Source organism: Urocampus carinirostris, chromosome 12 (assembly GCF_059441175.1).
Source record: "Urocampus carinirostris isolate Australia breed hairy pipefish chromosome 12, RoL_Ucar_1.0, whole genome shotgun sequence".
NCBI classification, from domain to species: domain Eukaryota; kingdom Metazoa; phylum Chordata; class Actinopteri; order Syngnathiformes; family Syngnathidae; genus Urocampus; species Urocampus carinirostris.
In genome coordinates this window covers 8,378,749-8,405,085 of record NC_142360.1, presented here as the reverse complement: position 1 = coordinate 8,405,085, position 26,337 = coordinate 8,378,749, and the positions used below count along the sequence as shown (strand labels likewise).

Genomic DNA, 26,337 nt, shown 5'->3' with positions numbered 1-26,337 from the left:
AATTAACAACAATCACTTTTTAGTTTTCTTACATTATCTTTATCAAGATATGGGTAATGTTAAGGTTACATATTTTTCATAAATGTTTAAATACAAAAAATGTACGTACTTACAGTGTTTTTGTATGTCTTTAAATGATTGGTTTACCTAGGTAAGACGCCCCAAGTGAATCCCTAGCAGTCTGAAAAAGGACAGGCTCGTGCACGGAGGGTGTGGTCACATCCACAGTGGTCCAGGCCACGCTATGTGAGGAGCCGCAAGCAACTCTTGTGATCTTCTGGCCCTCCAGACCTTGCACCAGAGTAGGCTTCCTGTTGACCGTCGTAGTGCCGTTGCCCTGCTGCCCGTGGTCATTGTCGCCCCATGCGTACACCTGAAGAATCACACATAGGTATGTTTCCTATACTGTTACATAATGAATGAATCAATCAATGTCAAATCACACAACAATTCTCTCTGCCTAACAGATTTTTAAATATTTTTTAAGGCCACATCAGGGCACAAATAGTCTTACTTCAAAATTGTATTTAAGATTTAAATGATGAATTATGATATCAACTTTTTCATTAACTGAGACTTTGTTTTTGTGTATTATAAAGAGGCTTTAAAACCATACAGACCTGTCCTGAATCAGTAACGGCCAAACAATGCAACGCTCCCACTGCGACATGGACAATCTTTTTGCCTCTCAGCCCCTCCACCATCTGGGGTTTCCGCACATGAACGTCAGTTCCGTGTCCCAGTCGGAAGTAGTCCCCTTTCCCCCTGTGCAGATGTAGAGAAGTACAACCAATAAAAACCCAGGTGACATAACATGACTTATTCTGTAATTGATCCAAATTACCAAGTCCACACCACTCCCGATTTGGTGAGAGCCAAGGAGAACTGAGCGCCACACTCAATCTGGCAGACGCCTTGCCCATTCAAGCGCTCAATGTTCTGGGGAATGTTGCACCCTTCACTTCCGCCCCGACCCAGCTTGCCAAAGTCGCCATCGCCCCACGAAAACACCAATCCTGAAAGGAACCAAGCTTTTTGTAATCTGAAAGTCCGTTAGAAGTAACTTACTAAGACTTGTTCTGTGTCCATCTCTATAGCAGGGTCAAGGAACCTTTTTGACTCAAAAACCATGAATGCAAAATATATAGGGATTTTTGGGGGGAGCCACACCACATATTTTAAGACAAAATTCAACAAAATCTGCTCCCCAGGCTAAAGCTTATTCAGCACACTTTATTTCATTGTGAGACGTTTGAGGATTTGATAAAATCTATAAAATAATAATAATGCCAAAGCTTGGGTCCCATATAAACAGATGTACTACTTGAACTTTGTCTCTCCCAGCTCCGCTCTATTGCAATGTATTCTTAACAATACTAGATCATCTTTATCGGAGACAAAAATTTGGGGGGGATTTTTCAAGATAGTTCTCTGTATAGGTCTGCCATTTTCAAACATTATATTTACATATTCTTGGAATACCTTCATCAGTGAGAGCTAACGTTTGAGCGTCCCTGCTTCCGCAGGCTACCTGGATCACACGGTGCCCTAGAAGCACCTTCACCTAAAAACCATTGAAAACACAAGTTGACATTATAATTCAAACATGACTACAGTTGAAAGTCAAGCGTACGAGTTTAGGTCTCAGTTGAGTCGTGTTGTCGCCATGTCCCAGGCGGCCATATTCCCCCAGGCCCCAACAATAGAGCTCCCCAGAGGAGGTGATGGCGGCACTGTGGGAGCTCCCGCAGGCAATGTCCCGAATCCGCTTGGTCTTCAGGGCCTCAATCAATCGAGGTTTGTCACAATTCCTGAAACGGAAAATCAAACTTAATGTTGTAAAAGTGACAACTTTTTTCGGCCGTAGAAAGTAGTAATTCAAAGAGTGGCATACATTCTGCTGAAGTGGCCCAGTTTCCCGTCATCTCCTTCGCCCCAGGAGAACACCTTGCCATCCACGGTGAGAGCCATTGCATGTCGTCCACCCGAATGCACGGCCACCTTCTTTACCACATAGTTGGTCAGGGCGCTGATCTGCCGTGGGATGGGGATTGTGCCACTTGACAGGCCCAGGCCCAACCTTCCGTTGGTGGCTTCTCCACACGAGTATATTTTCCCCTCCACCGTGACTGCAAGAAGTGCATTACGTCCTGGCGGGAACGTGCACAACTATATGACAACATGTGTAACATACCTGCAAAGAGGCTTTTGGAACCGCCAGCAACCTGTACCACATTGAGTGCAGAAAGGGTTTCGGAAAAGGAAGGCACCTTGATCTAAAAGAGAAATCAACGCGGATGCTAAATACGTATCTTTCCAACTGCAATATTTAGCCAGCTATGGCCAGCGGGCAAATGGCTGGTGACCAATGCCTTCAATATCATTTCATGATCAATAGTTCATAAATCAAACCTTGGATCCCTTGAGTCCACCCAGCTGGTCCTTGTCATTCAGCCCCCAAACGAACACTTTAGTCCTGATGGCTGCAGATGACTCCAACCCAGAGGATTTCTTGCGAGCAAAACTAAATGTCACAGATTTTTTTTTTAAATTACAAAATTACAACGCACCATCCGAAACACAAATTAATATTGGTCTCACTTTCCAGTGGCAGTTTTTTCATCTTCCTCTTCCTCGTTGTCTGACGCTAGGAAAGGGACTGTGGCCAGGTCCTCGTCTTCAGCTCGAATGCGTCCCACAATGGAAAGTCCGTGGATCTTGCAGTCTATTCCTGAGCTGCGGCATTGCTTGATGGCAACTTCAAAGTATCTGTGATACTGAGGGATGTAAAAGCAATTAAATGTTAATATGAGCAGAAATCAATGTACACAAATTTCCAAATGTAAGGGAGTGCACCCCTAGCAAACTATTTTTATCTTTGTAAAACTAACCAACCTCAGTGCAGTCACTGAGCAGCAGGACGGCTGTGTCTGTGGGGTTTACATTAATTGTCTTCAGCTCAGTTAAGTTGTTAAGTGAACTGCCACCTGCAGATAACATAGGTAGTTTGCCAATTTTACATTAAAAAAATACAACATTTATAGTGAGATTTTTAAAACAAAAATGGTCAGTTTTACCTGATACCACAACCAAGGAGGGCATGTAGCTGCTGTCCGCTGGGTCCACAACCATCTTTAGCCTATGGATTAGGACGTCTGGAAAGAGCTCTAACCGAATCCAGTGCTGCAAGACAAGGCCAAAATGAGGTACATACATACTGTATTTTATCTAAACTACAGTAATTTCTGGACTATAAGGCAGGTGCACCTAAAATCCCCAAATTGGCCAGAATTTATCAAAGTGAGCCTTATATACTGGAAAATACAGAGGATGAAATTTGAATTTTCTCCAGTATTTATGATTGTGCGATACTACATAAGGTTTTACGGTATACGACTGTTTGTGCAATGATTAATCAATCAAAAAAAATCACTAACTTCAATCGCAAAACATTGTTTGCACAGGAATCAGGCATGTGTCGCGGGAAAGAGACCACCAAAACCTGACCACTAGACCTCAGCGTGCTTTTTGCATTTTTTTTTCTTCAGGATGACTTTGTTTTCTTTATTCTCCAAGATTTTTTTGTGGCACTGTTAGTAAAAATACTGTGATAATTAGATCAAATCAAATGCCTTTCTATATGTCACCTGTATCTCTGGTGATCATGTGATTAGGTTTCAGCACACTCACCGCCGCGACCCAGGTTTGAATCCGATTGAGTACAATGTTAAGAGATTGTGGCAGTAATCGACTGATCAATCGTTGAGGATCATTACACTAATATATACTGAAGGGTATAAAACGCACGACAGTTACACACAAGTAAATACGGTAGCTCTTACTGTGGTTTTAATTCCATCTGCCTAAAAGCCCAGGGTGCCTTATGTATGGAAATAATATGACAAAAGACCATTTTTTGGGAGGTCCGCCTTATAGTACAGAAGGTAATTGGGTAAATAATAAATCACTTCAGTTTCAGTTGATCCGTCTAAGTGTCTATGTTAGGGTTCCATATGCCCCTTTTGTGGGCAAGAATTTGAAACTATGGTATGCAGTCTTACCTTCCCCTGAGAGCCAGATGACTGCCAGCACTGATTGCCCGCTTCGATGAGCCGCGAGGCCTGGTTGACAGACGATGAAACATTGAGGTTCTTGACGGTGCGTGACCAGTCGTCGATAAGCATGCCACGCTGGCTGCTGTGGTGCTTCTTTAACTGCTTCCCTGAGCGGCCACTAAAAGACGGTGATTGACCTGATGGAAATCAACAAATGAAGGAAGGTGCATGTCCAAACACATTACACATAAGCAAACTTTTGGTCAATCTTTCAGTACCTTCCGCTAACAAAAGCATCTTACAATAGCAACGTATGAACATTCAATTGTTAAATTAAGGATATTAAAAAAAAAACATACACAATAATAATAAAAATAATAATACACTGTACTTCGAAGCACCTTAGGGACACCCAAGGTCGCTGTACAAATAGTAGGACACAACAATAAAGCAAGAATAAAACAAGAGTAATGGTAAAAATGGAAACTATTGTTTGGACTTAAGCATTCATTTGTCAGCTTTGAACCTTTAAGGGGTTTTCAACCCATAAAAAATTAAAAAATGACATAAATTGAGACATTCTGGACTAACCAGGTTCATTGATTCTGCCAAATGAATGGCGGATGTTGTGCTTCCGCGTTTTGAAGCAGTTTTCACAGAAGTCAAAGTCATCGCAAATTCTGCATTTGAAGCGGGCACCGTTGATGGGGAACATCTGGCAACCGTCACATCTGCAAGGGGATAGAGTAGCCATCGAGGATTATCATCTTACCATTGTCAAAATTCTAACCTGATGATTTGAGTAGTGGACAATAAGAAAAAATTGTCATAATTTAGTTTTACTCATTATTCTAGGATAATTACTTTTGATTGATCCTTATCAGTAAAGCATTACAAAAAAATCTAATCATGCTAGATAAGATAAAATGAGTTTAATTCTGCAGGGTTTCATTAGTTTTTGTCAATCCCAACCTGACTCCAGGGTGCACACTAGGTACAAGTTCCATCTCTGATAGCAAGCCAGTCCAGTGCGACTGTTGAGGGAAGTCCACAATCACGTCCTTCCCGTTGGCACTGAAAGCTGAATCAGAACAATATATGTTTATTTAAAATTGGGTCATTTGAGGAATCATCATTCATTGGAAACCAATGTAGCTTTGAGATTGTGGGATGTTGTAACTACCATGATTGTGGACCTGTGCAGGCCTGTGAGATGAATAAGGGCTATACGCAAAATGTGACATGACTTGAACAAAGTGTATACTTACCTTTAACAACGCCAACGCTCCTGTGGGTGACGGACCCCCATTTGTACTTGGGCGTAGTGACTGAAAGTTTAACCCTCACTTTGTCACCAATCTTTATATGAGAAGGTGAACTCTGGGGCGGAAATCCTAAAACAAAAAGTGCATCGCTTTACCAGAGATCATTTGACCAAATGATGTAAACTATCGTCTTACCAAGAAGTTCAATATGGATATAGCGGACCCAGTAGGTTCCGCCCTTTTGCTGCCAGTCACACTGCACGTTTAAATCGTGAAGGCCATCCCGATCCAGCTTGATTACTTTGCCCATGTCACCTTCAGACACTTCTTCATATGTCCGGCAGCACTTGACCATCATACCGACCTAAAGACGAAAACTCAAATTATCCACTGTTCATATTATCACTGTTTGAAATAGCCTACCTGAATATTTTCTCGGACGTAAACAGCGTAGTCGTCGTTGCTTTGGAAATCTGATCGCTTCTTAAAAGTCTGGCTTTCTGTTACCACGACACCTGGAAGCTGTAAGGGAACATGGCAACTGTTAAAGCGCTGGTAATATAAATCTTAAGGAGCCACCCAATGTAGTTAATCTGGTACCAAAGAAATGTTGGCTGGGAAAAAGATTCAGTAAAACATTAAAGCCAAAAGGATTGAAATCTGTGGTGTTTCCAGTGATTCTGATAAGAGAACCAATACAACAGAATCATTTAAGTCTATTGTTTCCATTAAGTCGTCCTATTTGATTTAAATAATAAACTATCATCAAAGAAGATAAGAGCCCGATTAAAGTTATGGTGTACCACAGGAAATGTTGGCTCAGCCTCCTCCAACTCCTCCAACATGTCTTCATCCGAATCTTCGTCCGACACAGTGTCAGCATCAGACACCTCGGTTGTGTGAACATCAGGATGGTCTAGCAGCCAGCCTACCAGAGCCTCAACACCTGAAGAGAGGGAAACCGATGAAAGGAGTGCGATCTTTGGCTGGAAATGTGAGACTAGCAGAAAAAATAATGCAACATGTTGTCACACGATCCATAAATTTGTATCAATAAAAGAGTTGTGCGGAAAGTTGAACCAGTCATTAAAGGTCAACATAAGAGTAAACAAATTTGTTTGTGTAAACTGACACTACTCAATCATGAGCTGGTCCTACCTGGTACACCTGAGGCACTGCCGGTGGATCCTGACAGCGACTTCAATGCAAATTCAATGTTCTTCCGCGGGAAGCCCATTTCCATTAGCTGCAAGACGATGGGGAGAGGTGGGACCGGCGAGGTCTTGTGCTTCTTCTGCTTGGGCAGTTTGTGCTGCTGCACAGTGACGGGCGTGGTGGCTTCGCTGGAGCTGCTGTCTTCAAACAGCGGTGAAGAAGGGTGGGCTGACTCGACAGCCAGGTACTGACACACAGCCAGAGCTGCAGCCTACAATGTAAAACAATGGACAGAACTGATGGTGGGAATTAACATTTTAACTGTATATATTTTTTTCCACCTATATGTATTTTAGTCATTTGTTATGTATTTTAGTCATTTGTTAAAGGCCAATGTCACTTAAATTGACTTGCACATCAGTTCATCAAACTTACTTCCATCTCCCGCCGATCAAAAATAGCCTTGATGGGAGATGGTTGAGTTGCGGAAGATATAAGCTGCTGCAGAAGAATCATTGGTGGAAGAGGACCCTCAGGCGAAAGCTCTCCAACGTCAGGCGATGACACCGCCGTATCCTCTGAATAATAAGATTTTGAATGGTGGACAAACAACTTTTATGGTCTGTTTAAAAAAAAAAAAAAATCTTACCCCCAGGGTTAGGTCCAATGTCCACCACGGCTGGTTGAGAGAGGATTTGCCGCAGTTTGTCCTGATGCGAAAGCAACGCCCGTGCGGCCTTTAGGATGTAAAGTCTCAGCTGCTGCCAGCGCAGCAAGTGTATGTCCACCTGGTCCGCTGAATCACACACAAAAAATACTTGATTATTTTAATATGTCAAGTGCTACAAACCATTCTAAAATGTTTGTAAACATTGCCTGCCAGATTACTTCCCTGTTTCTTTACTGATACAGAAAGAAAGTGACTAACTGAAAGGTGCACATAATAAAAACATCTAGATAAGCACAAAAAGGAAATTAAAAACTGCCACACCTGTAAGGCCTCGACTGAGGCACTTCTTCAAGCGCTGTTTTTCCAGTTTGCTACCAGCCAGGCTGACCAGCTGAGCCCAGACTGCCAACATGGGCTCAGAGAAAGGCAGGTTCTGTACACTGAAGGACACTGCAGGACACTAGGAAAAAAATATTATATATATATATTTTTTTTTAACTTCAGTCAAAAAAAACATTTTATTTGGAAAAAGTATTATAGATGCATAGTTAAATCTTTCATACTGGTTTGAGGTGACTCAGGAGGCAAACTCGGCTGTTGCGCATTTCATGAAACTGCGCAGTGATGCGTCCTTTTGGAGTTATACGTGTGACTGTGCCTTCGCCATATTCCTCGTGGACCACCTGGCCACCAAGACGAAGACGGCCGTCAATTCCTCCAATTACAGCTAGTACTGCCATTAAGCTGCCAACCCTGGGACCCTCGGCATCAGGCAAATAGTCCTCCAGAAAACTCTGGAACAAGGAACTTGTATTAAAGAACCATCTATTTCCCCAAAAAATAATTGAGCAGAGATGTGTCTATGATTCAGCACTGATTAGAGAAAAAAATACTTCAGAAATGACGTATTTTCATTTAAAAAAGGCAGCATTTTAATATGTAGCACAATACTAGCTTTTCTTTGGCATCATAATTCCAAACAGAATAGTCAAATAATCTGCCCAAAATTCACATTTTGTTGTAGATAATATTCATATATAAGATGTTTTTGGTAAATACTACTTTTAAGCCAAATGTAACAATTTACAGCACCCGGTTGGAAATTGCTGGCGAGACACTTACCGCTTCTGATTGGCAATTTGTCATGACATCACCGATGGAGGTCAGCTGAGTGTTGATGTACTCATTGATGAGCCCATTCCACTGGGTGAGCGAGTGCAAAGTACGCAGGACACACACAATTTCCTCAGCCAGTGTGCTGCTGTGAGTGGCCGTCAAAGATGCCTGAGGACGGCATTTCCTGTGTCGTAGGGAACCCTCTGCCAAAGCGATAGATCATAGCTTAGCAAAAACACAACCGTGATGACTACATCAGCTTTGAAAACGGCATACCTCTGAGCAGAGGCAGGTCTGACGAGCAGGTGCTTAATAAGCTTCCTAAGAAGCCAAAGAGCTTCTCCACTAGAAACCTCATGTCTGGCAAACGCTCTTGTTTGTCCCACGAGGGCAGGACAGCTTGCAGGAGACGCAACGCAAGGATCTGTAAATATACACGGACAAAGTCTGAAATTTTGATTACATTTGTTTCAAAAGGATGAATTGATGAACCTTCTCCCCCTCAAAATGATTTTATTTTTGCAAGAAACAAAATGACTTTGCACATCCTTCCAATCACCTGTCTCTGTAGGGAGACGGCACTGAAGGACTGGTTGCCCTCCACTATTCGAATTAGCAGGCCGATCCAAGCGGAAGTGCTCAACGTGCTGCACATTTGGGGCATAAGCGCGATACTACGGATGAAGCCCAATGTGCACCAGCTCTTGTGCTGCTCTCGGGACACTAGCCTGTGTGTATGACATCCTAAAGTAAATCAACAAGAGATTGTTATTAGACCCAAGGTATATAGTTTTTACTTATATTACACGCCATGGTTAAGTACCCATCTTGTCGTTAGCTGTGCTTTCAACGAGCATCCTGAGTAGCCCGCACAGGGTGCGTGTGGCGTCTGTTTGGAGCACATCAGCGTAAATCCCAGAGGATAGAGCTAAGGTCTTGAGCAGGTTGATGGTGCTTGTGAGCAACATGGCTGTAGGGTGGCTGCTGTTTTCTACTGGTTCGCCTTCTGGAACAATGACAGCAAACGTCTAAATGTCAGCAGCATTACATTACATCATTTGACTAATGCTACCAGATGACACCAAATCACAGAAGACAGGTTTTTTTATACAAGTCATAGGTGTATGCCAACCCGTGTCATCTTCTGTATCAGAGTCCTCGGTGGCTGGCTGGGCAGAGGGTGGCGGCTCGGCCAGCTTGAGGTCATATTTGCCCTCTTTCCCCATCCGATAAGAGTTTGTGCTGCTCGTATCCCACTGAACTCTGATCCAGCCGTCCTCACCAAGCTCGCCAATGACCCGGCCCAGACCAGGAGCAGGACCATCCTGAATGCCAAAGAGACATGTTAAGAAGACATACTGACCACATCAGTAACATACATTAATCTAAAATCTCGTACCTGATCTCCCCATTTCCAGTCTACCCCTCTCATGACCCGAGTGCCTATTTTCATCATAGCTGCCAGCTCAGGTCCGGAAGCGGGAACGGGTACGGGAGCCGCCTCCTTTCTGGACTCTTCCAGCACAGTGGCCGAGCCGCCGTGCGTCGACAAACTAAGGTCCTCATCACTGCTGTCTGTACTGGGCCCTGGTGGATATGTTTAATTTATGGCAGGTTTTCTCAAGCACATAAATGAATAAATTTTATCTGGAATGTGCAATTTGAAGACAAAAAATTATCCTTAACATTGATGAATGAATACTAACCTATAAGCCTGAGGATGCTTTGTGTCAGGGCCAATATACCGGAGTTGAGCAGGAGGCTCAGGCTGTTTGCTCCGTGCTTGAGTGACAACATGTGTATCATGGCTAGAAGAAATCGGGCTTGGGGTACAGTGCCTAAGCTTGGTCCTGCCGGGTTCTCATTGGTGATGGTTTGCAAAGGGACCGGCTGCACTCCTGGTTTAGAGAAAAATCCAAAGTATAATTAAGCACAATATTTTTAGCGTTTTCATTTTAGTTGTCGGGATAGCAATTCATTTGTTTAACTTTTAAGCACCATATATTTTTCAACACATTGTAAAACTTTGAGATATCTTTCGGATGTAATGGTATTGCAAATTATAATTATTTTTTTCTAATTAAACCATTGACGTAATTGAAATAGCGTACAAATAAGAGTGAGTCTTTGCACATAATTTCAAAGATGAACTATATTGAGTTTTTGTGTTATTTGTCTTTGCACAGTTTCTTTTTTCTCCAACTCCCTTGTTTTACCCAGAATTTTTTTTATATGTATGTTTATTAGTCTGTAAAAGTTGTTTTTTGTGGGGAGACAAGAACATTTTAAGATGACAAATAAAATGTCCACATTTTAAATACAATTGATAGTGCACCTTTCAAAAATGGGTTAAAACGGTGCTTTATCTTAACTGTAGATGTTGCAGAATCGTGTGTGCTTACCAAGTTCTTTAAAGCGGGTGCTTGCTTCCAGCAGAATGTTGCGAACGTTGTGAATAGCCGAGGAGTATAACTTTCCGAAAGTCACCTCCAGGAGCATACGGTTGAAGGGAGGGATAAGGTCCACATCCTTTAGGCAATCGGAAAGAGGCTCGCTGGAAAAGCAAAATAACGACAGATGTTTTTGTAATCCATCTGATGGTCAATTCATAGAAGAAAAGGTCTATATGTTGTATATGTAACCAGGAACACATACACACAGTACAAGAAGCAAACAGTTAATGTCTTGAATAGCAAAATTACCCGATATTCGTTCCTTCTGGTATGACCCTCTGCCAACCACAGAGCATGGCATACTGCACAGACGGCAGCAAAAAGTTCTTGGAAGCCAACTTCAACATTGTGTCGATGCCCTCCAATCTCACCTCCGCCCTCTCCAGCTATCAACATAAATCCATTTAGCATTGTCTTCATGTGTACTCTGCGGCTACTAATTTTTGACTCATTACCTGTTTAAGGAGACATTTCCTCATTTTCTCCACATCCAGAGGCTCCTCTTTCAGTGCAAACTGGACTATTTTAGACATCAGGCTGGACTGGGGAACGTGCAGGCTGTGTTTCAGCCAGCGGTACCTGTGAACATTGTCCACTGTGCTCAAAAAGGGCTCCAATCTGTCCTGCTAGGGTAAAACAACAGTATTAAGTCGGGATTACAAAGAGGATGAGACAGTTAATTAGTGCAACAGGGAAGCTAACTCATAATACTGAAAACAAATATACCTTAGCAGTCTTGCTTGTGGGTGATTTTCTATCACCTGCTTCTGGGCTAATGTTGACAATTGATTCTTCTTCTCTAGTCCCTTCATTTTCCAGCTTGGGTTCTTCTATATCACCAGACTTTTTTGGCACTGGAGGAAAACAAATTTAAAATGTATTTTAAAAAACAAACAACATAAGGTTTCCCTGGCTGCATTAAAATTTTGTCCAAATTGCCTATTATTGTGATCATTTTTTGACTATTTTGTTGGTTTTCCTGTTCAATAAATGGGTAAGACTACACCAGAAGTAATGGCTATTGGTTGGCTTTTTTAAATTACAGAATTCAGAACATAAAAAAGCTCCCAAGTGAATGCTTGAGCTCAATTTGCAAAACTGAAACATAAAAATTTAGAATTTAAATTCATTACCACAACTAATCATTTTCTTCCGCCGCTCTCTGATGAGTTTCTGAGCGATCCTGCGCCAACGTGGCTGTGAGCTGAGCAGTTTCAGCTTGGACACGATTGACAAGTCGTTGCTCACCGCAGGACGCAGCTCATTAAAAAGAAAACGCAGCCGCTCGATAACCGGGGCGCATACTTCCTTGTAGGAGCGGCCCTGCTCCTGATGAGTCTGAAAAGATGCGATGGCCAGGGCAGAAAAACAAAACATATTAAAAAAAAATACATGCTTATTTTTTAATTGTATGCAAAGTCAGCACCATTCCACATTCCTACCTTGATTAAGGAACACTTGGCCTGGTAGACCATGCGGCACACATCAATAACAGACTTAGGGAGGGACCTCTGCTTCCCCTGGTCAACCTCCAAGGCACATTGGCTAACCAGCGAGAGAGCAACATGACCTAAAGGAGGGAGTTGCTTTGTGATTTTAATTAGCCAAGAATAACAGAGCTGGGAAATAAGATTTGTGGCCTGTTGCTTGGTTACCAATGTCTTGATGTTTGAGCAAGCAGCATAGCAACAGGCGGCCAACTTCCTCCACAGGATGCTCCGGTGGAAATGTGATGGGTGTGATAAGATGGTATTGCTTACAGCAACGCTCAATTTGGCATAAGAAGTCCTGCAGCACAAAAAAAGATAAAACGTGGATCATTCGACTTACATGTTGCAGTGAATTATTTTACAGCAACAATGTTTCCCTTCGTCACGTAAGAGGTCAGTCACTTGGCCTACCTTTACAGTGTGGTCCTGAGTGTTGTTGTCAGCAATGGCCTGCAAAAAAGGCTGCGCATGGTCACTCATGGTTATCCGGCGTGAGTAAAGCTTGGCCTTTTCCGGCGCAGTGGTCCCAAGAGTGCTGCAGTGGTCCTCATCCTTCTCCTCATTGTAATTGTAGTGGATCTGGCTGGTCTGCAGGCCACCAGAGAAGATGGAGGACTGCAACCACTCTGTGAAAAAAGCAAGAAGAACATATTGAAATGCAAATATAAGGGCGCCGATTCATGTATCGGTATTAAAAAGTGAACCTACTAGCACATTCAATCTCCATTGGTGAAAGGGGAGTGCTCTTGGCTAAGTGGGATGCATGGAGTCCCAACAACAGGCCCAGGTTCCTCTCAGTGTCAATGAGAGGGGATGACAAACTGCTTAGGTCTGGAGTGGTGACCATTTCCTGGTTTGGCTGTGAATACAAAATACAATTTATACATTTAGATCATGCAAGATGAATCAAAGTATGGATTTTGTCACCATCCTCAATAGCAGGCCTTCACTATGAATACTGTATAACAATATCAAAAGTTTCACAAGTCGTATATGTTACAGATCCAGTATTTAGTACCTCCATATATTGACCAACACAGAAAGCCTGCATGGACTCCTTGGTGTCCTCAAACTGCAGGGCAGCTTCCAAAGCGACAACCGGGTCTTCTCCAGCAAACTGAGCTATAAGAGAGAAAACGCTTGATCAAAATCTCTTTAGGAATAAACACGTTTTCCAAATGCAAAATGAACTACCAAGGACGCTGTTTCCTGTTACAGACTGAGACTGAGCCTGAAAGTCTTTTATGTCATAGACACGCCCATCAATGATGGTCCAGAAACCACCGTCTTTGTTGTGGTTCTCAAGATCAGCTTTACGGATCAGTGAAACCTCTTCATTGTTTTTAGAACTCTGTCCGGTGAAGAACGACCCTGTCCACCAAAGAATTAAAATAAAAAACTTAATACTTATGCAGTTCTTATGTTTGAGAAAACATTTTCTACTAAGGTAGTCTTAAAATATAAAATATATCAACCCAATTTGTACTTGATATAAAAAACATCGACAGACCCATGATTCCGGGCCATGCCAGATCTTCATTGTCATCTTTCTCATGACCAGGTGCCAGGTGGTTAAATTGGTCCAGATGCTCCAAAAGTCCAGCCAGAAGAGGAATGGAGCCAGTCTCCTGCATCAGGCCTGCGTCAATGGTGAGGAGAAGGACGATGGACACCACCAACTCAGGCAGGAGCACACCTAGACCAGGTCAGCATACAAAACAAATCATGTTTTACCAAAGTCTTACAGTCACAGTGCAGCTTCTTACCAGTCAGATCTCCTTCAATGACATGAGATACTTCAGCAAAATGGCGGTGTCCTGTGGAGGCGATGCTGGTGGCCACAGGCAGGATGTCGCCAATGTGGGTGCACAGTAAGGCAATGTACTTCTTTAGCAGAGAGCCTACTCCCAGAAGCTCACGATCTGACAAAAGTAAATATAGTTCAGTCTTTAGCAGCATTACACAAATATTAGTTAGTTACAGAGTAATAGCAAAATTTAACTATTTATTGCAGGGGACGTTTATGTTCAGAGGAAATCGTGCCCCTAATGTATTTAATCGTCAATTGTGTTTTTACAAATAGAAGTGTAAGAGTGTCAGGTGTGCAAGCCAATGACCGACTAATCGGCTTGAACTTACCGTAAATTCCGGACTATAAGCCGCTACTTTTTTCCCAAATGTTCAGCCCTGCGGCTTATTCAGTGAAGCGGCCAATTTATGGAATTTTTCTAACGGCCACCAGCGGCGCTGGAGTATTAAAGGTAAGATTATGACCAGTAGAATATGCGCGCCATGAAAGTCTGCCACCTCTAAGTTTAAGCTTACATTGCCTATAAAGATAAGATAATGAGGAAGACGCCCTAGATAGCGAAAGTTAGGAGGAGGAAGTTGAGGCCGATCTACCGTGAATTTCACAAGTACGGGATTCTTTTGTTTTAACAAGCACGTTTGATACATTGCGAGCGTGATCCTAACTAGCGTGTTGGTACCTTTCAAAGGCACGGTTTGGGATTAAATTTATATTATTATTATTAAAGCTTTGAAAACTCTCTCGGTGTACTGTCTTTCTTCGTAAATATGTGTAACCATGTATAATATGTATTTGCAACTGTATATTTTTGTAAAGTATTTATTTTAGAGATTAATTCTGTTATGTGTTCTACGGACGAATCAAAAAGAAGGGGCGGAGCAAACGCGGGCTGATGGGAGGTGGAGTAAAGCTGAGTTACCGGTAGATCTATCTGTTGTCGCAGCGGACAATAGTGGATATATATTTTTCCCACCCTTAACTGGAAATACAGTGGAACCTCGGTTTTCGAACGCCTCTCAGTTCGGACAAATGTTAGTCATTGGTCCATCTAAATGCCGCGACTTATTCTCAAAAACTGCTGTGAACATTGACAAATGTCACATCACAAAGAGTGACTCAGTTAAAAATTTAGGTGTCATATTTGACCCTGATCTATCCTTTGAAACGCATGTAAAGAAAATTACTAGAACCGCTTTCTTCCATCTTCGTAACATTGCTAAAATTCGTTCTATACTGTCTCAGTCGGATGCGGAAATTATAATTCATGCGTTTGTTACCTCCCGTCTCGATTACTGTAATGCACTACTCTCAGGTCTCCGAAGTCTAGAATCAAGTCTCTTCAGCTGGTACAAAATGCCGCAGCGAGGCTTTTAACTAGGACAAAAAAGTCCGATCACATCACACCGATTTTGGCTAATCTGCATTGGCTCCCAGTTAGCCTTAGATGTGATTTCAAGGTTCTCTTAGTATTATACAAAATCATACATGGACTTGCTCCCTCTTATCTTTAAGATCTGATTTCCCCCTATCTCCCAGTCCGAAGCCTACGTTCTGAGAGTGCCGGTCTTCTGGTGATCCCAAGAGCAAAGACGTGTTCTGCTGGTTCGAGAGTGTTCTTCATCCGGGCACCGGTGCTGTGGAATGCTCTTCCCCCTGAGATCCGATCTGCAACCTCAGTGGAAATGTTTAAATCTAAGCTTAAAACTCACTTCTACTCTATAGCATATGAATAACCTACTCCTCTCGTCGGCTCCAGAGCAGGGGAATGTATAAGAATATTCTGAAAAATAGTCTGTGTAATATAGTGTAATAATCTGTGAAGCCCTTTGAGACTCTTCGTGATTTAGGGCTATACAAATAAAAATGACTTGACTTTACAAATCGGTGTTCGACCAAAAATTTCGAGAAATTCTTGCTTCGCTGTTCGGTCAAAAAATCGGAGTTCGAACACCGGTACGCTAGGGCGCGATGCTGAGCGGCGTACGGGTGTTTTAGCCCCTTATTATGCCTCCAAAAAAGGTCGGTGCACGCAGGACAGGTGAAAGAAAAACAAGTTGTTCGTCCAACTATTGCCTTTAAGAAAGACATAATAGCTAAATATGAAAGAGGTGTACGAATTTCCGATCTTGCTAGTGAATACAGCATGGCTAAATCTACTATCAGTACGATAGTAAAGAATAAGGAGGCTGTGAAATCGAGTGATGCGGCTAAGGAAGTTAGCGCTATAAGCAAGCAACTGCCGCAAGTTTTGGAAGAGGTTGAAAAACTTTTGATGATTTTTTTCTCTCCCCACCGTCCACCACAAAGGTAAGAAATCCTATTCATAATCCTTTTTTTTATTTTTACACGTTCATGTTAGCGTAATCTTTCATACGGAAGATTACGCTAACGCGAACGTACGATTAGCCTGGGTTAGCTTCATGTTTACGTTTTTGCTAAACATTAAGGGTGTTGGAACGGATTAAAACGATTTTACATTACTTTTAATGGGAAAAACGATTTTCCGTGATCGACCAAATCGGTTTTTGAACAGGGTTCTGGAACGGATTATGGTCAAGAACCGAGGTTCCACTGTATACATTTTGTTTCCTTGGATTACGGTATTTTCCGCACTATAAGGCGCACCTAAAAGCCTTTATTTTTTTCAAAAGCTGACCATGCACCTTATAATACAGTGCGCCTTATTTATGGAACAAAGTTAATTCGCAAAGTCTTGCAACTAACTTGCAGCCGCCGACTAGATTTTCCCCCGAACGCCAAGTAGACCGCGGTGTATGCTGGGATTTATTTACCGGCGTTTCATTGGCTAACCAATGTGTCAATCATCATTTGAATGGATCACTATTGGCTAAAGTTATTCGGAGGTCAAGTGGAGGATCTTTTTTATCATTTACAGGCTAGCATTGGCTTGAACGGCAAAACAAAGCCTGCAATTGGCCAAAAAAGACGTGTCAATCATCAGTTGAATCGATCACTATTGGCTAAAGTTATTCGGAGGTCAAGGGGCGGATCCTTTTTATCATTTACAGGCTGGCATTGGCTTGAACGGCAAAACAAAGCCTGCAATTGGCCGAAAAAGATGAATGCGTATAGCACGTGGCTGACGGCATACAGAAAGCATTTTTTTACTATTTTGTGTTTGTAAATATTTTATTCTCCTGGATTTACTAAACTCACGGATATAAGAGGACCACGGCTGCACATTATTATGAACACAACGACTTCGGTGAGCTACTCTGGCTATATATATTATCCCTGTATCTTGTTTCAGACTGAACTCGATGTTTCTGTGATAAGCGGTGCAGATAATGGATGGAATGGAGTGTCTATTTTTAAATTAAACTCAATTCCAAGTGTTTATTGTCATATATACAGTAAAGTTGCTAGCGAAAAAGAAAATAGAAACTAAGGAATGGTTGGCATTTCTTGAATCCCAAGACTTTAACCTTCCGAATGATGGAACGATGCATTTGAGTGACATCGTACGGACACCGCATCCGCACGTGTTCTCGACACGTATTTGCGTCTTTGCAAGCTTTCGGAATGTTAAGGGGGTAATAAGTTGGACTGAACTATCTGACTGTTTTGTCGACGTTCCCATTGTAGCGCCTTATAATCCGGTGCGTCTTATGTATGTCAAAAATAGGACCAAAAACTATTTTTTCGGGGTGCGCCCTATAACCCGGTGCGCCTTATAATGCGGAAAATACGGTACCTTCAACGGGACCCGGACTTTACAAGTCTGCATCATATCTTAATTACGGGTATCATTTTCCATTCACGATGCCGACTGTGGTTAGGGTTAGTGATTATGTCACAAGTTTTAATGCGGGCGCACGCGGCTTATACATGAGTGCGGCTTGTCTAAGTAAAAAATTGGCAAATTACCTGAAAAGTGGCGTGTGCGGCTTATAATCAGGTGCGCTCTATAGTCCGTAATTTACGGTATATTATACATATCGTGTACGGCGTTTTAAAAGTATTACACCATTTACCATATCCGTTGACATTGACCCCATCATTTACGCCAAGATAAAGCTTGCTGATCAGCAATCTTTGGAATCGCAGCAGCAGGTCCAAAGACGCTGAGCGCTCCTTGCTGTCATGCTCCGCTTCCAAATAGTTGGAAATGCGCAAGTGGGCGATATCCTTCAGCCTGGCGATTGTCTGAGACGCAATGTTCCTGCAACATAGTCAGAAATGTTAGATATGCATTAATTTAGGATACAAGTTATTTGAAATACGAGACAAAATGTAACTTGTTAAAGGCACCACGGATACCTTAGTAGTTGCTGCACAAGCTGAACGAGAGGAAGTATTTGCTTGCCTGCTGACTCATAAATCCCAGTGTTGATAAGATCTTTGTCCAGCATGGCACGACAGCGTTGCATTGTGGGAGCGTTGGCTTCCTGTTCGTCAATTTCTTTCTCTTTCTGTGCTTCCTTCTTGGCCTCAATGTCCTGTCATTAGCGAGGCAAAATTGTGATTTTGATTAATTAGTAGAACCCTGCTGGGACATTATTCAAAGAAGGAAACTGAGTGGAACTGGTTTAAATCACTCTGACAAGAATTATACGGGAAAGGTTACGGTAAAAAATATTTAATTTTTCAATTTAAAGTGGGCAGCACAGCGGCGCAATGGTTAGCATGTGTGCAACACAGTTCTGAGGTCATGAGATCGAACCACCTGTGTGGAGTTTGCATGTTCTCCCCATGCTTGCTTGGGTTTCCTCCGGGCACTCCGGTTTCCTCCCACATTCGAAAATCATGCATGTTAGGTTAATTGGCCGGTCCAAATTATCCCTAGGTGTGAATGAGCGAGCCAATTGTCCGTCCCAGTGTGCCCTGCGACTGGCTGGCAACCAGGTCAGGGTGTCCCCTGCCTATTGCCCGAAGATAGCTGTGATGGGCTCCAGCACCCCCGCGACCCTACTGAGGATAAGCGGTGCAGATAATGGATGGATGGATGATTTTAAAGTTATCGTGTAAAAACAGGTGTAAAAATATTAAAGAAACATAACTAAAATTGAACAAAATTTTGGGCTTCTGCATGTATCTTATACAAATAAGAAATTACAAAAACTGACCATCACACCGATAGGCTCTTCATGAAATTGGAAAACAAATTAAGCCTCTGCATCTTTGCTCATTGTGCCTTTTCTTGTAATCGCTTTCATTAAGATTTTGATTGACTAAAACAGCTTTCAATTTTCACCTGTATTTCGGCAGCAATGGCCGCTTTCAGTGCAGATTCCAAGCCACCATCGGCCATCAAGCTGCTGACTAGCAGATCAATCATAAAACGACGGCCGGGAGTCACACTCCTCTCATTTCCAGATGCTGCGGCACACACAAAGAGTTAAGTTTGAATAAGTTTAACAGTTCTTAACATCTACAGAACGTAAACCTATTGATGACCTCACCAGTATTGGGCAGCAACGACGACAAGGCCCTTGCCCGCTCCTCAGCAGTGGGCAAAAGCACAGACCAACCACTCTGCAGGACAGATTGAGCAGCTGCTTGCACAGTGTTGAGTACGCCAGCATTGCTAGCCAGCACAACAACAGTTTGCTTGAGATTGTATAGCAAGGTGCTGCCGAGCCCCAAGCCAAGTTCTTCTGGGTCCACCTGGTTACTAATGGCGGCATGAAGCTGAAGCAACAAATAATAAAGGCCTTAATTTTCAGTCAGACAGAATAAAAACATTATTCTTTTAATTTTAAATTGAAATGTAATAAGTAAATAAAGTGATCCATAGATTACTTCGGGGAAGCAGGTTTCCTATATACAGTGGTACCTCTACTTATGAATGTCTACATAAAGATTCAGGTTACGAAACGGGAAAATATTGCCTCTAGTTACAAAGGCGTTTCAAAAATACAGTTCAGTCAGGGCTGCAATATGACGCTTCCACAGTTTCCCAAATGTAAACAAACGGGCTGGTAACCTGATGCACATGCGTGTATCACAGCATGCTCTTCATGTCACCATCACAGTTCAGAGTGCAGAAACGAGGAGGAGGGGTTCGGGCAAAATGGCAGGGAGGAGGCAATGTTCCCTCTAATTTTCCATGGGTCTGAGCGTTCACACAATGTCGGTGAGCAACGCTTGAAACAGTGAGCAACCATAATCCCAAGTGTGGCAAGATAATTAATTATCAAACATGACCAAAACTTGACATTAAGTTACATTTTACTGAGTTTCCGGCAATGCAAAATTATTTTTCTCTTTTGAATGAATTGACTCATGTACTATTGCAAAGGTTGTAAGACCTACAAACGTCGTTTGTTCTTACAATTCTTTCACAAGATAACCACTTCTTTTTTTCTGTCTTTTTTTCTAAATTTTTCCTTCATTTTTTTCTTCCTTTTATTTCTTTTTTACTCAACTTTTCACTACTTTTCTCTTTTTTGTTCCATTCCCCCCTTCCTTTAAGTCATTTTGTGCATAATTTTACATGATATTTGGTCATGTTGGGATTAAAGAAGCAAAAACAACCTGAAGAGCCGTTTAGGACCCGAAAGAACCGGTTCCTTTTAGTGAGCCGAGCCGAAGAAGCCGGTTCTCGACAAACTCTACTGACTTTACTTTTCAACTTCGTTCGACATTGACTTCCAAATACCGCATTTAAGACACAACGTCAGGGGAACCCGTGTATTTTTACCTTCATGCACTGTAACTTTGACTTAAGTCGCTTCTTAATTAGTAATTTTGAGCCCTGATTTTTGTGCCCTGGCTAGATTTTCTTGTGGGCTGAGAATGTGCGAGCAGTGCGCAATTGCGCACGCGCGCAGCTTAGAAGGAACACTGGGAGGAGGACGTATCCATCATTCAATCAGCTCAAATTACAAACATTTGAGCAGAATTCCATTAAGTCTTGGAATTTGTGGAAAGGAATCACCTGGAAAAAGTGTGGACAAGTCGGGCTATCGTTCATTATGAACTCTGCATCGCGCATTTCCGACAGCTTGTCAAAGCTGGCAAAAGCAGATGTCATTGTACCAGTCTTTCAAGAAATGCGAGGCAAAAAGGTCAGTGAATATTATTATTTACTTTATTTTTTGTTTTTTAACATTCTGTGCCTCTAGTTTGTGTTTATTGTGCGATAATCTAATTTTAATATGTATTTAATTCATGATCCGATTTTTTTATATGATTCATTAAAAAAATATATACATTGTACTTTTGCAGGGTTTGGAACAGATTAGCGAATTTACATTCAAAATGCGTCTCAGCTTACAAAGTTTTCTGGTTACAAAGCTACTCCTAGAATGAATATAATTCATAAGTAGATATACCACTGTATTAAGATTAGAGGTCGACTGGCATCGATATTTGGGAATAAGACACATATTAGTATTGCCATTTTTATTTATTTGACGGGAAGATTCAGTATTTATAAAACTGTTATTTCTCTCTCCAGCCTTCTGTTTTTGATGCTACCCACCCCACGCCATCTGATTGGATAAGCGACAGGAGGCAGAGCCACTGAAGCAGAAGCCGTCTCTACTTCGCAGTCACACACTGCAGACTGGAGCGAAAGTAGTGACATTTAGCAGAGACAAACACAAAAACCCCCTCCGAAAAAGGAATAAACATTCCCGTGCTCTACATCTTACGACTATTACTAACGTTACTAATACCGTTAGTACATTAGAGCGAAGTAAACAGCGGCATCTCTGCGAACTCCTGAGTCCAGACACGCCTGTGAATCAAGACCGCTGATAATGTTGAGATTTTAAAGTCAGTGGTAGAAAAGCTAGTGTGATTAAGAGATAGTGTTAAAAATGGAATTAACTTGTTTTAGGGAAACACATTCAGCTGTAACCTGATATATTAGCTCTAATCATAACATTAGTTTGTCAATCAAGCATGTATGTTTGCGATTGAGAGAGAGCATAAAAAGCACGCTAAAGTGTAAGGCTGAGTGATTAGCTATTAGTATACAATTCGTTCGTCAATCTGGCTCTAAAACAGGAGTGCCCACGCTTTTCAATTCCCCTACTCTGCTGAAATTTTGATTGCTTTTAGCGATACAGATTTAAGCTTTTACTGTAAATGAATGTTACCTTTACCGGACACCTCTTAATTCTAATAATCGGTATTGGCCCTGAACAATCAATATCGGTGTATCCTTGATTAAGATTACCTGGAGCCTTAGCAGGTTGAGTGCAGCAACAACCATGCACTCTTTCTCCTGCGGCGGAGGCCAATCAGAACTGCCGTCCATGCCCTCGCTGACCTGTCGCAGCAACAGGTCAAGCTGCTCGAAGGTCATGGGGCAAACGTCCACTACAAAGGGAACACGCTGGCCTACTGACCACTCGGAGCAAGACGACCACATGAAACTCTGGGGGGGAAGAGCAATAATGTCTCACCTCTACTTTGGTTGATATATTAGAAGTGATTTTACAGTTGTACAGATGCCCCAGTGGATGGGATGAGCAACTGTATATAGGTTTTACTCGAAGACAAAACAAAAATGGTCTATGTTTTCATTATTCTTTATGAAACATTTTCTCTGGGCAGCAGCCCTTGGAATTTAAATAAAAAACATATAAAAACAAGTATATGAATATGTGTTACCTGTCCAGGGCCACAAGAGATGCCCACGATGTGTTTGAACTTGAGCCCTGGCAAAGCCTTTGGGTGCTTCTTATTGAAAAAGAGTGTATCAAAATGCTGCAACTTGTCGTTGCTGCCCCAGCTGTGCACCTCGCCGCTGTCAGTCAGGGCCAAGCAGTGTGACAAACCAACGGCCACATCCACAACTTTCTTCCCTGATTAACACAACAAGCAAGTCGCTATTAAAAGTCATTTTAAGAATTTTACTTTATATTGCTTAGTTTATTTTACAACCATACAAACAGGTAGCGCCATTTAGGGATTACATCAGGATTTAAAATGTCTTCGGTTTTCAGATGACAGTTTAAAAATCTAAATTTTGACCTGGTTTAGGATTTTTTTTTAAAAAGAAGAAAAAAAGGAGTTCAAGTCATGTTTGAGGTTTCAAATTATGGCTCACGGTCAGGGTTAGGGTTCAAAATTATGGTGAAAGATTTTATCCAGTGTATTAAATTTGGGTTTGAAAAATTACTTGCAGGTTCGATTCCTGGCTCCTCAGTGTTATATTTCGAAGTGTCCTTGGACAAGACACTGAATAACAAATGCCCCCGATAGCAGGGAGTTGCCTTGCAAGGCCGACGCTGCTATCAGTTAGTTAGTGTGTAAAAGTGAAAAGTGTGAAGTACATTGTAAGCGCTATATAAATGCAGACCATTTATATATTCTATTCTATTCTAATGAGAGCTAAAAATTGTGATTTCTATGGGGTTTATGGTATAAAGTTAGAATTCAAAAAGTAAGGATTTTCTAATGCAATCATTACTCCATTTAAGAGCGCCTCTAAAAACGAGAATTTTGATTTACGAGATTTATTTGAAACAAAATAAGTGTTCCAAATTCAATGGAAAATCTAAATTACGAGCTTTCCCGGAGGCTACCACTACAGACCGCTCGAGACCGCTCATTGGTCATGCTACAACTTGACTTAAACAGTTTTCTAACATTTTGAAGAAAAAGCATATTTCCTTAGTTTTTCTTCAAAAGACCTTTAGAAAGTGAAAATGTTACAAGCACAGTTTAAAGGGCAAAAGAAAGTGATGATTAAAAACTGAAAAAGGCAACAAAATAAAGAAATATGTGTTGTAAAAATGTTTTGCGTGTACGTATCTAAGGTGACAGTAACTTAAATTTTAAGTGTACATTTGAGTGACTCCCTCATGATAAACTTGCATTTTATTGTTATTATCTTATTTATCTTAATTACTGTTTTTTACAATGTTTAATTACTGATCGAACATGTTTTAGTGACCGGGAAGGTGTGTTTTATAGCTATTTAGGGTTACCTCGGATGCGTCTATGAGGTTGGGAACAGACCAATTCGTTTTTAATTATTTCATTTTGGGAAATTTATCTCATTACTCAAGCAATTTGAGCTAGGATCACAGTCCTGGAACGAACTAAGCTTGTATGAAGAGGTGCCACTGTGGTAGATGATCAATTCATTCATAACAAGAATTAATTTGTCTACTTGATCCACATATTAGACTCTGGACTCACCCTGCAGACTGTCAAGCAACTTTGGGTAGCGAACATGCTCATCCGTGCCGTGGCCGAGGCGCTGGTTGTCGCCCTTGCCCCATGTAAAGACTTGTCCTTCCTTGGTGAGCGCCAGTGAAAACTGGCTGCCACAGCAAACTTTGACGATATCAAGGTCCTGCAGCTTCTCCACCAACTTAGGTGTTTTGCAGCCATCACTTCCACCTCGGCCCAGCTTGCCGTAATCGCCGTCGCCCCATGACCACACTTGACCTGAAAAAAATAAAGCACATAGGCATCTTCTTTGAGATATTATCTTTACAGTCAGTTTTATACATGTTTTTTTTTTAAATTGACCATTATTTTAATAATGTTTTTACTGCGTTTACAGCTATACATACTGCTCTGATATTGATTTAGCAGTAATTCCCCCTACTCACCATTCTCTGTGACGGCGAGTGTTTGTGCATCGCCGCTGCCGCAAGCCACATCGACAACCTTCATACCCTTCAGCGCCGTCACCAACATGGGCGTCATCTGATCTTCGCTGGAGCCTGCAATTGGGTGTAATCCAACTTGTAAGGGAAATGTCATCCTTTTTATTTCAAAAGGTGATAGAAGGCAGTGTTTACCGTGGCCCAAGCGACCGTAGTTGCCTTGTCCCCACGTGAAGAGCTCGCCATCTGTAGTGACTGCAGCGCTGTACGTGCTACCGCAGGCCACATGCGACACCGGCTTTCCGCCAAAGGCTGTGATCACGGTCGGCTCTTCTAGATAACTTGACACATGTGGAATCAATTTATTAAAAATCTGTGAGGTTAAAAAAAAGGAAGCCTAAAGGGTTACCGCAAATTCTGGACAATAGAGCATACATGCTCAGAGGCGGCATGCACAAATTCACGAACGAAACGTAATTCTTTTTTCGTACAAACCTAACTAAATTTGAAGCTGCAGATTTAAAGGTGGGGTTAATCGTTTGAAGTGCCCTTAAAAAGTTGTCAGTTATTATTTTCTCTATTAAGTATGTGTTAACAATGCCCGACTGTGTTCAAAGAGCCCATATGCTTTTTTTTACCTCACCGTTATACTTTTATCTTACTTTTTGCATACCCGTTCAGGGAGAACTCATTAGGTTGGAGGAACAGGGACGAGGGTGGAGAATGACGTTTTCATCTGAGCAGTTTTACTCTCCCCCGTGATTTGCCTGGGTCAGGTGTTTTCGGATAATATGACAAGATGGCGATTACAGCACATATTTACACGCAAAAAAAGAGAACAAGAATGAGGGCTACTTTAATCAGATTTGTAATTCTGTTGTCATTGGAGGTTTCTGCGATAATGTACCAAATTGCATTTGCTTGTGATTTTTCCTAATGGTTTAAAGGAAACTCCGGCAACCTGACAATGACGACCATCGTACGGATTAAGGAGAGAAAAGTGTAGCGTTTTTGATAACTTCCACTGCTGTTCAATTCGGATGTGGGTGCAACAGTCGAAATATTGCGAGTCCTTTCCAAATATTGAAAAAAGTATGAGTACAAACCTTCCATTTTGATCGTGGTATGTATCGTATGAATAATGTTGAAAAAACATTGACGACTTTCTCTCGTAGAAATGTTCCCAGACGTCACTAGGGTGTTTTGTATGCCTGCCGTTTCCTTTCTAAGTATTGCTCAGCTATCTACAAAAAATTATATTACTTGTGAAGATGTATTTTTCTGGTCAGTTCTAAGCAAGCTGGTAGGCGCCAGCCGAGGCGACCCACCGGCGACGCGCCACCGTATTGACAGGGGGCCCCGATGGGCAACGCAGCTGGGGAGATCCATGGGAAGGGCCCGGCAGACATCCGAAGTTGCTGCCAACACCCTTGCGACCATCCGCCTCGCGAAAAAAAAACGCACCGTATTTTATGCCGCAGCGCTCCAAATGTAAGGGAAAAGTAGCAGATTGTAGTCCGGAATTTACGGTACATTCAAAAATGGTGCAAAATATTTGAGTGAGCAGTACGTGGTGTCGCCATGTCCGAGACGGCCGCCATCACCGCAGCCCCAAGAGAATACGTCGCCGCTTACTGACAAGGCCAAGTAATGCTGGCCTTCCGGGTGGGCTGCCAATTTGATTATCTTCCTGGAGCTTAGTCCATAGATGAGCATGGGCGCCTGTTTTGGGAAGAACCAATCAATCAACCCAGTGACAAACTAGAATCATTACACCCCAGGGAC

General features: G+C 42.0%; 1 protein-coding gene across 5 annotated transcripts in view; it reads right to left on the bottom strand.

Moving 5' to 3' along the window:
* The window catches only part of herc2 (HECT and RLD domain containing E3 ubiquitin protein ligase 2), a 67,208-nt gene that overhangs the window by 28,262 nt on the left and 12,609 nt on the right, over positions 1 to 26,337 (bottom strand). For 3 of the 5 annotated variants that reach the window (XM_088350493.1, XM_088350491.1, XM_088350490.1), the window contains exons 12-64: positions 26,123 to 26,274; positions 24,748 to 24,893; positions 24,556 to 24,669; positions 24,137 to 24,388; positions 22,601 to 22,794; positions 22,164 to 22,364; positions 19,438 to 19,666; positions 19,230 to 19,354; positions 18,296 to 18,474; positions 18,010 to 18,197; positions 13,971 to 14,126; positions 13,715 to 13,900; positions 13,399 to 13,575; positions 13,223 to 13,326; positions 12,913 to 13,063; positions 12,616 to 12,830; positions 12,370 to 12,502; positions 12,157 to 12,284; positions 11,848 to 12,052; positions 11,441 to 11,568; positions 11,170 to 11,340; positions 10,964 to 11,100; positions 10,664 to 10,815; positions 9,968 to 10,159; positions 9,661 to 9,848; positions 9,394 to 9,586; positions 9,085 to 9,267; positions 8,821 to 9,005; positions 8,538 to 8,685; positions 8,268 to 8,464; positions 7,709 to 7,939; positions 7,467 to 7,605; positions 7,125 to 7,271; positions 6,911 to 7,053; positions 6,479 to 6,746; positions 6,124 to 6,266; positions 5,744 to 5,842; positions 5,516 to 5,684; positions 5,324 to 5,449; positions 5,028 to 5,136; positions 4,647 to 4,786; positions 4,062 to 4,252; positions 3,078 to 3,183; positions 2,896 to 2,987; positions 2,602 to 2,777; positions 2,413 to 2,524; positions 2,195 to 2,276; positions 1,895 to 2,129; positions 1,634 to 1,811; positions 1,483 to 1,564; positions 845 to 1,016; positions 621 to 765; positions 148 to 373 (exon numbers count right to left, since the gene is read on the bottom strand). In XM_088350493.1, the coding sequence (XP_088206619.1) occupies positions 148 to 373; positions 621 to 765; positions 845 to 1,016; positions 1,483 to 1,564; positions 1,634 to 1,811; positions 1,895 to 2,129; positions 2,195 to 2,276; positions 2,413 to 2,524; positions 2,602 to 2,777; positions 2,896 to 2,987; positions 3,078 to 3,183; positions 4,062 to 4,252; positions 4,647 to 4,786; positions 5,028 to 5,136; positions 5,324 to 5,449; positions 5,516 to 5,684; positions 5,744 to 5,842; positions 6,124 to 6,266; positions 6,479 to 6,746; positions 6,911 to 7,053; positions 7,125 to 7,271; positions 7,467 to 7,605; positions 7,709 to 7,939; positions 8,268 to 8,464; positions 8,538 to 8,685; positions 8,821 to 9,005; positions 9,085 to 9,267; positions 9,394 to 9,586; positions 9,661 to 9,848; positions 9,968 to 10,159; positions 10,664 to 10,815; positions 10,964 to 11,100; positions 11,170 to 11,340; positions 11,441 to 11,568; positions 11,848 to 12,052; positions 12,157 to 12,284; positions 12,370 to 12,502; positions 12,616 to 12,830; positions 12,913 to 13,063; positions 13,223 to 13,326; positions 13,399 to 13,575; positions 13,715 to 13,900; positions 13,971 to 14,126; positions 18,010 to 18,197; positions 18,296 to 18,474; positions 19,230 to 19,354; positions 19,438 to 19,666; positions 22,164 to 22,364; positions 22,601 to 22,794; positions 24,137 to 24,388; positions 24,556 to 24,669; positions 24,748 to 24,893; positions 26,123 to 26,274 (8,620 nt within the window). The remainder of the gene's footprint in view (positions 1 to 147; positions 374 to 620; positions 766 to 844; positions 1,017 to 1,482; positions 1,565 to 1,633; positions 1,812 to 1,894; positions 2,130 to 2,194; positions 2,277 to 2,412; positions 2,525 to 2,601; positions 2,778 to 2,895; positions 2,988 to 3,077; positions 3,184 to 4,061; positions 4,253 to 4,646; positions 4,787 to 5,027; positions 5,137 to 5,323; positions 5,450 to 5,515; positions 5,685 to 5,743; positions 5,843 to 6,123; positions 6,267 to 6,478; positions 6,747 to 6,910; positions 7,054 to 7,124; positions 7,272 to 7,466; positions 7,606 to 7,708; positions 7,940 to 8,267; positions 8,465 to 8,537; positions 8,686 to 8,820; positions 9,006 to 9,084; positions 9,268 to 9,393; positions 9,587 to 9,660; positions 9,849 to 9,967; positions 10,160 to 10,663; positions 10,816 to 10,963; positions 11,101 to 11,169; positions 11,341 to 11,440; positions 11,569 to 11,847; positions 12,053 to 12,156; positions 12,285 to 12,369; positions 12,503 to 12,615; positions 12,831 to 12,912; positions 13,064 to 13,222; positions 13,327 to 13,398; positions 13,576 to 13,714; positions 13,901 to 13,970; positions 14,127 to 18,009; positions 18,198 to 18,295; positions 18,475 to 19,229; positions 19,355 to 19,437; positions 19,667 to 22,163; positions 22,365 to 22,600; positions 22,795 to 24,136; positions 24,389 to 24,555; positions 24,670 to 24,747; positions 24,894 to 26,122; positions 26,275 to 26,337) is intronic. The other 2 variants (XM_088350494.1, XM_088350492.1) reach the window with 2 other exon arrangements.